This window comes from Ipomoea nil, unplaced genomic scaffold (genome assembly GCF_001879475.1).
Source record: "Ipomoea nil cultivar Tokyo-kokei standard unplaced genomic scaffold, Asagao_1.1 scaffold3321, whole genome shotgun sequence".
Lineage (NCBI taxonomy): Eukaryota > Viridiplantae > Streptophyta > Magnoliopsida > Solanales > Convolvulaceae > Ipomoea > Ipomoea nil.
Window position 1 is genome coordinate 3,207,703 of NW_017619749.1, and position 13,628 is coordinate 3,221,330.

The window sequence follows — 13,628 nt, forward strand, 5'->3', positions numbered from 1 at the left end:
ATAATTCAATCTGATGTCCCCTTTGAACATTTCTTTTTTTCATTTTTTGTACAAAAGAAAGTTGAGTTGAAGTGATATGATGCCACACTACTTTAGGGTTAACATATGCTATTGGTTTAAAAAAAAAAAATCATGAAAGAGTCTTGCTACTTTTAATTTCTCGACTATTGTATTTCATTTAAATTTGGACCAGCCACTACTCTGATCATATGTAATAGCCTGTAAATCATACATTGAGATGTAAATTGCACTAAAAAAATCTTGTGTGATGTGCTCGATCAAGAAAATGTTAGCAAGAATTGAATACGTGATCTTCTGATATGAAAATCATGCTCCACTTACTTAGACATTTCTTTCGGGGTCCATGAATATCAATTGTTTTTTTAAATATTTAGTGGACGACTATCAAATTCTTGCTATTTTTTTTTTTCGATCTATTTTTCGATCAATCATGTCTAATTTTCAATAACACTAACTGCAATACTACTATATTCACATGTGTAGTCCACATGTTACTCAGAATCTAATAACATAAACACTCTTTCAAATAACTAACATGATTGTTATGTTGAAATTTTGACAAAGGTTGTGTGAATAATTGATCAGAAAGATCAAATGTGAAAAAGAAGAAGAAGAAGAAGAAGAAGAAGAAGAAGAAGTTAAGAACTAAATATTAATAGGTCCAATAATTGGGAGATCAAAAGTGAAAACAGCTCTATCGTAAAATTTATAAATTGATCATTATAAACAACATAATCGGGAAGAACATAACGAACACGTACACATGTCATTTGATTGAGTGACTCTTTAATTTACCAATTAATATATATAATATAGAGGTCTCGATTTTTTTTTGAATACTACTGACTCTATTACATTGCAGTATCTGTTCATAACTACTTTCTCAATCTATTGAAACACAAAAAGTTAATATCCATCCACCCATCACTGAGACTTTAGAAGTCTCAAATTTATATTTATGAAGAAATATTCAAAACAAGTTATTTAAAAAGAAAAGAGGAGATTGCTTTTTTCGACCAAGTTATAGTCAAGTCTGAAACGTGAGTATTGGGCATCTATCAAAAAATTTCCACAACTTTTTTAAACATTAAAATTGGTCTTGGTCATCAACTTTATTATCTAAAATCATATATAATGACGGTCTAATCAACATTGTCCATCGTGGCCAACGAGCTACGATAATTTTATATATATAATTTTGGTTGCATTAAAAAAAATTAGATAATAATGTTTGCTTAAAGTCATTGACAGAAACAATCGTTGAAGGAATAAACAAACATAAAATGGCCTCCAAATCGTTCACCTTTGGCAACTAATTGTAAATATTATTATTCTGAGTTACCAAAAACCTGAAGTCACTATTTAAGAATGTACACTGGGTAAATCATGTCTTGTGATCTTAATTCCTAATCAGTAAAAATTTATAAGGAAGTAAATCAGCTTAATTTGCTCATAAGTTCATAATGAAATAAATAAATAAAATGTAATATACTGTTATCGTTGATAGTTAAATTTGTAATTTTGTAATTATCAAATTATTATTATTATTTGGAAAAATTTTGTCAAATTTTAAAAATGCATTAGGTCCTTGTCACACACGGGTCACCTGATAATGATATCATGTCAATTTTCAAGAAAAAATGCCCCTCTATTATTCATCTTTTCTCTTGTGTGGCAGACAAACCCACCATCTATCCCCCCCCCCCCCCCCCCCCCCTCCTAGCTTCCATATACTCTCTCTCTCTATATATATATATACACGCGCATTATATATATACACACATCCCAATTCCCAAGCTCTGAACCATATATATACGTATATATATTTATAAATATAGTCTTGTGATCCATGTATAATATGAGACAGAAAATCATAGTAACACAAAGATGACAACCGGCAGCAAAGGAGAAGGGAGTGGCAGTGGCAGTGCTCCGGCGTCGGCGGATTCCGGTGTTGAGTGTTGCATGTGTGGAGATCATGGGCTGTCGTTTGAGCTTTTCCGATGCAAATCTTGCCAAGTTAGATCCCAGCACAGGTGATTGATTCGATTGGTTTGGATTTCTAGATTTTCGTCTCTGATCTGCAGGGTTTCATTTGATTTCGAGAAAGCTAAGGTTGGTTTTAATTGATTCTATGTTGTTTAATTTGTTGCAGATATTGCAGCAATTTGTATCCGAAAGCGGAGTCTTATCGCCTCTGCAACTGGTGCCTAAGCGAGAAGGATAACTCTTCGAATTCCTCGTCGTCGTGTCGAGTCAAAACGGAAGGTGATCGGAAAATCAAGAATGAAAAATTCCCGCCGCCTCCGCCGCCGCAGCAGTCGTCGTCTCATGAAAAGAATATATGTAAAGGGTCAAGCCCAAAGGGGAAAAAGGCCCCTATGAAGCTGCGAGTCAAGAGTCCTCCTCCCATCACCAAACAGAAGACGAACCCGTCGCCGGAACAATCGCCGCCGTCGGTGGTCGCCAGAAAAAGGGTCGCCGCCGGCGGTGGCGGCAGCATTGAGGAGAGGCTGAGGAGGACTAAGTCGGAAAACGGAATCGTAAAACCTGTGTTTAGAAACAAGGTGAGAAGGTACAAGCTTTTGGAAGAGGTCTCAAGCTAGCTAAAATTATTGAATAAAATATACTGTTTTGATGATACAAAAATAATAATAATCAATTTTCTCATAGATTTTTCTTTTTTCTGGGCTTTATTATTTTTGTTTTTGTTCTTGTGGTTTTCATTTTCATGGTCCCAAAAATTCCTTTTACACGCAAATGCACATACATACATAGACTTGGAATGTTATCTTGGAATGAACCCTTTGATGAATGACAGACTGACAGTACATATATAAGAGCAAACTAGGGTTAATGGAGTCTCTCATTGACCTTGACTTCATCTTCTCTCACATTCAATTCCCCAACACACCCTTGGTTCGAGCCAGTAGATTATGAATAACTTAAAGTTCATTTATTTTATTATAATTTTTTATCGGTTTGGATCACAAGACATTATTCACTAAATACATATCCTTGAAAAATGACTGCGAGTTTCTCTCTTGTTCAAAAAAAATTTCTTTTAACACTTGTAAGAGGATGAATACCAGATATTGGAACAACCTCAAAACGACACAAATGTTTACGTACATATACATACACATGCATATACATATAGGTTAGGAATTTCTATACACTAATCACTATGTGGTGTCTCACACCGTGGCATAATTATGTTGGCAATCATTCTTGCATTGACATACTTTTCTTTACGTTCTCAAAGTTTACAACTTAATCTTGGGTTTCAAGTTATTATGCGTTTAAGAATTTAGGGTACGTAAGACTCGACCGAATGTTATATATATATCTTCGTGAAAACGTCAAATTTTTATAAATGATTTTGTAGTTTAAATATGTATGATTAATATATTATTAAGGGAAATGAATTATATATGTGATTAGTGAGCTGTTGAGAATTAGAATCTTAGTGTTGTAGTGTGTTTGTTTCGTCGATGATGAGCTGTTGAAAGAATGATGAGTGCAGCTAGCCTAAGGTTTTGGTTTGATGATTGGATTGGGCAACCGACAAAATCATAACATTCGTATTGCACAACACAAAGGTATGAATTATAGTATTATGGTTTAGGACGACTTGGGAATTATTGTCCTGGCTAGATGCTAACCACGATATTACATCTGCTTCATATATATTATTTTTAGGGTTGTAATTAGTGACATGTAATATTCGACTCTCACTTCACGTGTCATTATTACAATCATTCATAGAAAGATTGATCTCTCTCTTTATATAGGGTTTGATGATGTGACATCTTCTCCTTTAGCGTTGGTATATAGTATTTATGCACTCGTAGTGCATCAAATATTAATCATATACACTATCAATGAAGAAAAAGATGCCACATCATTAAAAAGAGAAAGGTAATATTGACTGTGTCCATTGGTGTAAAATATTTATTACTTCCTAAATTATTATGTATACTATTAATAAATTAAAGTTTTTATTTCTAATTTTCTAAATATATTTATTACTTATTACATGTCTAATTTCAAAACATATTTATTATTTATATAATATATATTTAAACGGGTCATTCATATAACAAAAATTATCTATCATAAATATTATTTCTAGTACAATGAATACATTGATTAACATTCTCAACTAGAAGCATTATTCATCACACAATACATTGCTATTTTATATCTATTTTATTCAACATATATAACTTTCTTAATTATTATATTTGTAAAATATATTACTTTTTGAATTATTATATTTATAATTTAAAAAATCAGTGGTTTACAACAACAATAACAACAACAACAACAACAACAATAATAATAAATCCGACTCGTTGTTGGGCCTAGCAACACAGTTTCTTCGGACTGAATAGCTGCTTGGTCCAGTAACTTACACCAATTTTTTATTATTTTTTTAATTTTTTTTTTTCATTTTACACCAACAACTAAAACATGTGTAAATGCTATTTTGTCCAACTATATTTTTTAAATTGAAAAAAAAAAAAATCAAATGCATAAAATGTGAAACTTTTCGAAAATCAACTTTAGGCCTCCCATTTGAATTAAATATATTTTGTATCTTTTTAGTGTTTCTTTAGAAATTTTTTTAAAGTTATATGCATCTGCTAACTATTCGCTGTACAAAGTTGGGCTCTGGGTAAAGTTTGTCTTGTGACTCTATCCGTCAAAAGATCATAAATGGAAAAACAAATTCATTGTTGAATGATTTAGCTAAAGAATATCAAACTAATTATCTAACTACCTCAATTGGGATTGTCCCAAATAATCACTTATATTCTGTATCTATGAATACATGAGAGGTAAAAAAAAAAAAAAAAAAAAAAAAAAAAAAAAATTCATATTTTTCTTATTTATTTTCGTTAATTTCACGGAATCAAGTTATATATAATGGCTCTTTAAAAAAAAAAAAAAAAAAGAGTTATATATAATGGCTGCTTGGTTTAAGTAGATAAGATGGAAATTAACAACTTTATTTTAAAATGAGCTAATAAAAAAGAAACTTTTGCTTTTCAAAAACAAAAACCTTTTAAAAAGATCTTCAAATTAAGATTTCTTACGAAAGAGAGAAAATTGTTTCTTTCATATCTATCACAAAAAGTACTTCTCAAATTTGCAAACAATATTGTTTGGCTAAATTTACAACTTTTTTTAAGAATAAAATTTAAAGTAAAAAAGAAGCAAATATATCAAAGGTCAAACAAAGCACATACAAGGACGATTTTAGCACATCTAATTAGATTTGTCCTTATTTGTTAAATTTATTGTAAAATCTATTAATTTATAAATAGTCAATAAATAGAGATAGTTATTCAATTGTATCACTGATCACGAGATGTAATCTTTGGTATAATAAAATTTTCTTAGATATAATTATATGATATTGGTGTTTATGACCCAATAATCCTAACATAAACTACTAGATGTTTATATAAGATGATCAACCAATCAAGAGAGCAAAATATGGATTGACAATATATAGTTCTTGGCACTCGAGGAGAACTATGAGCAAAGTATATTCAACTTGGCAAAGTATCCACCGCTATCTAAAATACATGTTGTATGTTGTGTTTATAGACAACTTGAGCATGCATCTAAACCTTACAAGGGAGTTAATTTATGCTTATACATGTACTAAAGCAGTTTTGTCTCGGTGTAGACACCTGTCAACAAGAATATATGATAGTTATAACAATTTTATATCCAAAAAGTAGTAATTAAGTCGGTTGGGATTGAGAATTCCAAGTGATAGTGAGTCAGTGCTTGGGCGCTCGACCCACATTGTCTTATTAGATCGACCTTACCCACCTATGCCTTGGTCGGAACACGAGTCACCTTTATGCCAAGGGATGTATTCAAATGATAATAATTTCAACACATAATGTGATTTACCTCTATCTCGAATGGTTTGCAAGAAGTAGAGTTTACTCAATATATATTAAATATTAAATGAATAGACCAAATGTTTTCAAAATATTACGTGGCAAAAATAAAATAAATGTGTTACCTATTTCCTTTTATTTTTTATTTTTTAAAAATTCGTCCGTTGTCGGCAACGTTTAAATAACGTTCCGGAAGTTTAATTATAAATTTATAATATTGGACGGTTGGAGCGTATTTATGCTTTATTATATTTGTATGGACATGTGATAAATACTTGATGCAACCTACCATATTGAACCACTATTAAAATATATGATTTCCTATAAGTAGTATTGTTCTTTTAACTGATGAAAAAAAAATCATAATGTTTAAAGTCTAATAAGTTGTTTAAAAATTTTATTACTGGTACAAAAGATTGTGTTCATGTTTTTTTTAATGATAAAGGATACTCGCAGCTCCACTACTCAGAGGATATACAATAGGTAAATTCTATTCCTAAATATTGAGTAATATTATGTAAACCACACATAAGAAGTAAATCAAACTAAAAAAAATCCTGTAAGTTTGACTATTAGTACAAAAAAAAAAATGAAAAATCACGATTTTGAAAGTATTTCATATTACATTTGGTTTAAATTCATTTTAAAGTCAACACTACATTTAAAATGTACACCAGGCCATCCGACATAATGTTGAACTTGACTGTAGCTCTAAATTTTTGTGAAAGATTAACTGGACCCAACGTAACACATGGAATAATATGTAACCAATTAGTTTGTATGTTAGTTAATTGGACCCAAAACAGATCGAAGCGTCCAAGGCCACTGCATGCCATGAAATGGACCTAACTATGCAAGCTTCCAAGCCAGTATTGTCTCTGAGAATCTTGGTCAGGCCCCATGAATCAACAATTTTGTATTCAATTCGCCAGATTACAATTAACTTCCTGCATGCGTTAGATCGTTGTAATTAAGAATTACTTAATGGCACGTCACCCGATAAAAAAACTACGGTCCACGTGTTGCTTGAATCCCAAAAAATAATTGGCCTGCATACGTGAGGAGGCGTGTTGAGCATATATATAACTATTAATGTGCAATCTAACTATCAGCTTAGATTTTTAGTTGAGATGGTGCACATGCTTCAATTTGGTATCAGAGTCAAGATATCAGCCATAAATATTCTTAACACTTAATTGACTTTTTAATACAAACCTTAGCTTTGTCAAATATTTGTTTATGAAAAATTATACTTTTAATCCTAGTTTATAGGTAGAAGCAAACTTAAATCTTTATGTTATATGCTTTAGATTTTAAGTTGTTAGCGGTAAAGCTACACTTTCAATTCTTGTGATCTATTAACTATTCTTCCAAAAGGCTGAACCCCAACCCTAAGATTCCTCCACACCCCGACCCGACAGAGCATTTGAGAGGATGTAAATCATGGTAACTCAACAATATGAACCACATAGGCTAGACCTGTGCTCACTGCGCACAAGGAACCCCCTCACTTTGAGAGGTTGCTCCCGCACTGCCGCTGGTGAGACTCGATCTCTGGTCATTTTTCCAAAGTTTTCCCTCGATCTATTAACTGTTGTATTACCATAAACATAGAACCGTAGGCCATTGCGTTGTCAATTTGGAGAAGAAAAAAAAAAAGGAGATGGAGTTCCATTATTAGCCTTGAGTAATTAGATTTGTTTGAAAAGTATTGATAAGCTTTGATAGACTTGTGTTAACAAAGAGCCCGAAAATATCACTTTGCTCAAAACATGAGAACTACAAGGTTCTAAGATCGACTTCCACCCGTTTGAGTTGGTCAGTTATGGACAACTTAGATTGGTTTATCTCTTTGTGATATTTTGCTTGCTAGAATTATAAGACGTGATTTACTCAATGCACACACTTGGATATAGTGACTGCGGGTTTCCCTTACTAAAAAAATAAGAACTAAAGTAATGCCACTTATAACATAAGAATTAAGTTCGCAATTATCTTATAACTAAAAGATAAAAAGTATAATTTTCTCCTACTTAAAGGTGAACATATATATATATATATATATATATATATATATATATATATATGTCTTATTCATTCTTCTCCCTTGTTGTTGTTGAAGATTAAATGTGGATGTTACTAGGGAAAAAGCAAAAGATTGATGTCTATATCATGAATATGAATAAAGAGACATGGCAATGAAGTGGAATGCCAATACGTCTACTTTATGTTCTTCTTTTTGCAGGGCATCCAAGATGTCATGTGTGACCAAATACTACTGCGTACGACAAAAAAAAAATGGAAAAAAAAAAACATTTAATTAGCTTGAAATACACAACTCTAATAGGCGATTATGGCCCAACTTTTATTTCTTGAGTTTGAACCCTAATTTTAAGGGTCCTATTTAGTTCTTAAGATATTTTAAAAAAGATAAATCATTATATTAATTGTGGTCTCAATAAGTCAAGAATCAAAAGCTTGTTGAATTAGCGTCCAAATATAATCATCAGTTGGAATTGAACCTCGTCCCCACTTTCAATTGTCAACAACGCTGTTGACACTTGTTTCTTTCTAACCTTTGCTTCACTAATGCTCAGGGGCCACCTTTAAGTTCTGATATCGAGTGTAACTACTACCATATTACCCTATGTTCAATGTGCACCGCACCCTCCAACAACCATATTGAACAGTAGTATAGTACAAATCTAGATATTAGTCGACCTTGATGAGGATGGATTATCAAAGGATTATATTAATCTTCAAATAATTAATAGCACTGTACATTCTAATGGTGGTAGCTTAGGCCAAGACATTAACAGCCCGTTTGGTTCGTTGGAAAATATTTGATGGGAAATGGAATTCAAATTCCATGGAAAACAAATTACCAGGAAAATGGATTCCATTGTTTGGTTGGTGGAAAAGAAATTACTGGGAATATGAATTCTATTGTTTGGTTGGGTTTGGAATGGTAAGGAATTATGAATATAAAGACCAATATGCCCTTAACAATAATATATACATGTGTAATTAATAAACTTTGAGGAGGGTAAAATAGTCCAATATTGTAATACTTTCTTCCCAAATCCTTTGGAAAACAAAATACCAATGTCTTGCTAGGATTTTGTTTTCCTTCAACTTTAGGAACTCAACTTCCTATGGAAAAGATTTTCCATCCAACCAAACAACATAAAACAACATTTTCCTACACTTTTAGGAAAACATTTTCCATGAAATTTGATTTCCATCCAACCAAACACCCCCTAAAAGAAAAAAGTTTCCTAGCTCCATTGAGAGCTTGTGGGATTTTGCCTATCCATCTTAAAATTATTCGTTATTACAAAATTTGTGTATTAACCCTGATCAGTTCAATTTATGCTGATTTATCTCCGATCAACTAAAGTGACAAGACAAGTTCCATCCAAGGGATTGCAGACAGCCCACATGCAGGCAGCAGTAGCATGCCACGACCGTACCGATCCATTTTGTGATATTTTTCCGACAGCTCCTTCCTTATACCTCTCTTTCTCCAACAGACAAAACCACCTTTCAAATGAAGTAAGATTTGGAAGTACATGTAGTAAAACTCAGTACAAATTTAGCAAACATACATACAAAGTATGTGTACTTTGATCCCAGACGAGGTACGACACATAAACATCAGACATACGGTGATAGATGGACGAAACGTTGCGGAATTAAATCGTATGTACGAATGAAGCGAGGTTTATTTTAAAGAACAGTTTTGTTTGAGTTAGGAAAACAATAAAAGATCAGAACTTGTGAAGGGCAGATCAGACCACATATTTCAAGGCAAAATGCATGCAGGTTAAGATGAACTGAAAGCAGTAAAAGCCGCCTGCAGGCTGCAGGCTAGCTTAGCAGTAATTAATATAAATAAATGGCAGAATTGAAGAAAAACCGGATTCCAGTTTTTCCGTTGCATGTCAAACACGTATCAGAGATATATAGCTAATAATCTTGCTTTGTATCTGGGAAAATACATATGTTGATTCCTACTATAAAAGCACAGTACTATGTCGAGTGATGAAACATGATTCTTATTTTTAAAATCACTGGGATTTCTTTCGTCATTAAATTTTTTTAAAAAAATGCAAAAAAGTGAATTGCAGCATCATCATCAATGTCAGAAATTCAAAGAGTGAAGTGAAGGTTTAGTTGAAGAAATGATGATCTTGAAACTCATTAATCGGTACTGTATTACAGTCTACAGAGAAAGATACAAAATTAAGGGGGAAAAGAGAACTGGGTGGTTAATTAAAGGATAGGATGGGATTAGATGATTGGATAGGAGATTAAGGAACCCTAAACTAAATAGTTTCTTAATCTGAGTGTTCTGAAGTGATGATTTGGATGGTTAATTAAATAATAATGACATTTCCATATGCATAGGAAGGAAGCCGCCATGGGAGGTCTCTCAAGTACTGGTGATTTTAAGGAAGATGAAAGCAAAGGAAATTAGGGTTTTTTACCGAGGGTGTGTTTGTTGTTGTGCATCCAGACCTTGAACACGTGGCTTTTGACGTTCGCCTCCGCGCAAAACTGCTGCACGGCGGCCTCGTCCTGCTTCTGTATGCGCCACCCCAACCGCTCCGCCAGCGCCAGCATTTTGTCTTTTTGCTCCGCCGTGAACTTCGTCCGGAACCGCTTCTTTGAACCGCCGCCGCCGCTGCTGCTGGGATTGGACATGTCCTCCTCGTCCCGGGACGAGGAGGGGAGCGCCAGCGGGCGGTGCTGCGTCGGCGGGGTGACGTGGAGGTAGCCGGACGGGTGGGGGGACCGGTAGGAGGAGAAAGTGGAGAAGTGGTGGTGGAGCGGGTGGAGGTGATGATGAGGGCTTTGGTGGCGCGCGTACCCCTCACTCTCCGCCTCTTTCCGGTGAAAGTTCCGGTGACAATTGCACGCCGCGCATTTCAGTCCGTCCAAACTCCCTTCCTCCCCCGCCGGCATAAACTCGCCGCAACCGTCCACCGCGTGCCTGCCAATCCCCACCGCATGGTTCTTCAAACACTCTTTATACCGATAATTCGTCGTCGTATTCGCCGCCGCGCTCCCGCCGCCGCTCTTCCTCCCAACACCCCCCGCCGGAGCACCTTCCATTCCTCTCCCCGCCGGCGTCTGATAATTCCCAGCTTCCTCCATATCCTCCATCTCCATCTCCTCTTCGCGCTCCTCATCAAACTCCATCTCCATCTCCATCCTCTTATATATCCGCTTCTTAAAATTTCACAAGAATCTACATCATATCAGATCCATCAATTACAATCAATTCTTCAAACTCCAAAAACCCATACAAATACACACACATATATAAATGTGTATGTAAATATGGTTTTGGTTTAATTACAAAACTCTGTGTCTATATATATAGTAAGAAGAAGGAGTTGAAAAATAAAAAGATTAGTGATTAGTGATGGGAGAAGGTGATCAGAGAAGAAGGAGATAAGAAGAAGAGAAGGGTGTGGACATGAATTACCCTTTCTGCAATAAACAATTCAGAAATATTAATATTATTAAATAAATGAAGTGAAATGATAGGAGGGTTAGTATATGTTTCCATTACTCTTAACACTCAACCCTCATATTTACTAAACAATGTGATCAGTAATTAGTGATTAGTTAATTAGTCTTTAATTTGTACTGTGTTAATTAAGTAAGGTGTGCGGTTAAAAAAAGGAGGTGAAAATGGTTGCTCCCTAAGGTGAGAACACTAGGGTTGATTGCTTCAATGGACTGAGAATATTTAGGCAAATAATGGTAAAAGCCTTATGGTTCTGAAATTACTTTCCAGTAAGCATGAAAATGGAAAATAACGTGTCTGACACTGGTGACGTCTTCTACATGCTAATTGCTGACAAATTAAAGCCTGCTGCTTTGCTTCTTTAATTTCATCATTTTTTAATTCGGGTTATCACTAATTATATTTGCTTACAAAAGGCGAACTTTTTCACCCGGAGCTCTGTATTTTGACCCGTGTGATACATAGTAACGATTTCGTCATATTAGGTGTAACTCCCACACTGTAATTGTCATCTATATGTATGTATGTATCTATGGAGAGTGAATATAAGGTTAAATGTGACAGGGTAGGGGTGGGGGTGTGTATATATATATATATATATATATATATATATATATATATATATATATATATATATATATATATATATATATATATATATATATAAATAAGTGACAGGACCCCAGACATTATGTGATATGGATTATGGATCCCCAGAATAGGTTTGAAACCCCACCAGGTTGTTTGGGGAAGAAAACACAAGATGTGTGTGCTTCAACATTTGGAAACAACAACTTGCGGCTATCGGAAATCGGGAGACTTGTCGCCATTTATGGCTGCTACCGCCGTGCCTCCGCCACAGCTATCCATTTTCATTTCTGTGTTCACTCTTCTGCACACTAAAATAAAAACAAAGCTTTAATAAACTTAACGTTAATCCTGGATAATTATTAAAATAGGGTCTGCCACAATTATAGAGCATAAACTGTAATTATTAAATTTTTTATTTTTTGAGTTAGGAAAGAATCTGCAATCACTATTTGAGAGTATACACCGGATAAACTCAACATTATGACTCTTGTCAATAAAAGAACCACAAGGAAGTAAGCGATTAAGCGCATGACTGACCCAACTCAAAAAAAAAAAAAAAAAAAAAACCAATAAACTGCTCTTGTTATGAGTTGAATTTATAACCTTATTATTATTATGAAGTTAATAGTCTGATCAACTTGGTTAAGTTGTTAAAAGAAATTGTAATTATTTTATACAAATTATTATAGAATTTTTAATTAGATTATCTATCATTGATAATATTACAAGGAATTTAGATTGTCAAAATATCTGTATACGTGTTGAATTGGTTGGATGGTGTGTTAACTTACTGTACATTGTTGAATTGGTATATGTATGTAAAGCAAAAGTTGAGTACTATATAGTACGAGAGTTAGGACTTTACACATGTAGTCCAAAGTTTGATGATTCTCAATAGTAACTTTATTAATGAAAGTGCATAGCTAGGTTTTTAAAAGTTTTTTTTTTTTTTTTTTTTGGAGGGGGTACTTCGAATGAAAAATGAATTAATTTTCGTTAGGTACCCAATGCTATCTCGGATGACCTCAAGATGCGTTTAATAAATAAATAAATAAATAAGAATAGGAACAATGGTTCACAGAATGAATTTTAAAGAAATAGGAATAGTATTCTATAGGAAATGGAATAGGCCAGGTAAGGAAAAGAAAGTGATAAGCCTATTTTCGAGAATGCTACTCCATTACAGGCATATTCCACGAATCAAAAATGTTGTAAGAGTTAAATTGATGCACCTTAAACTAGAAAGTAATGCACAAACATATGCACCTTAAGTATAAACTTACGCACCTTAAGTATAAACTTACGCACCTTAAGTTGTAAATTTTAGCAAGTTAAGCTTTAAACTTAATCACCTTAAGCTAAAAAAAATAATAAAAAAAAATTAAGCATCTAAAGTACCTTAAGCTATAAACTTACGCACCTTAAGCTTGAATTTACGCAAAATTATCATAATGTCACCGCGTTTTTAAAAAAAAAAATCCTCATTTTGAGCTGTTGATTTTGGTTGGATCAATGTTTGAGATTTCACCCATTTTTTTACCTGATAACTCCTT

At 33.6% G+C, this 13,628-nt stretch overlaps 2 protein-coding genes across 2 annotated transcripts; one reads left to right on the top strand and one right to left on the bottom strand.

Annotated features, from left to right (window-relative positions):
- Nucleotides 1-1,748: 1,748 nt before the first annotated feature.
- On the top strand, nt 1,749-2,774 carry LOC109169711. Its single transcript, XM_019318592.1, has 2 exons — nt 1,749-2,057; nt 2,177-2,774. The coding sequence occupies exons 1-2, from the start codon at nt 1,909-1,911 to the stop codon at nt 2,625-2,627; spliced, it is 600 nt and encodes a 199-aa protein (XP_019174137.1). The 5' UTR covers nt 1,749-1,908; the 3' UTR covers nt 2,628-2,774.
- Nucleotides 2,775-10,121: 7,347 nt separating this feature from the next.
- LOC109169736 (zinc-finger homeodomain protein 2-like) lies at nt 10,122-11,421 on the bottom strand. The gene has a single exon (XM_019318625.1). It carries the CDS (start codon nt 11,160-11,162, stop codon nt 10,422-10,424), a length of 741 nt encoding a protein of 246 aa, XP_019174170.1. The 5' UTR covers nt 11,163-11,421; the 3' UTR covers nt 10,122-10,421.
- Between the last annotated feature and the right edge of the window lie 2,207 nt (nt 11,422-13,628).

Coding starts and splice junctions, on each gene's coding strand:
- LOC109169711 (XM_019318592.1), top strand. CDS start 1,909: ATGACAACCGGCAGCAAAGGAGAAGGGAGTGGCAGTGGCAGTGCTCCG. Junction 2,058..2,176: donor CAAGTTAGATCCCAGCACAG/GTGATTGATTCG, acceptor AATTTGTTGCAG/ATATTGCAGCAATTTGTATC.
- LOC109169736 (XM_019318625.1), bottom strand. CDS start 11,162: ATGGAGATGGAGATGGAGTTTGATGAGGAGCGCGAAGAGGAGATGGAG.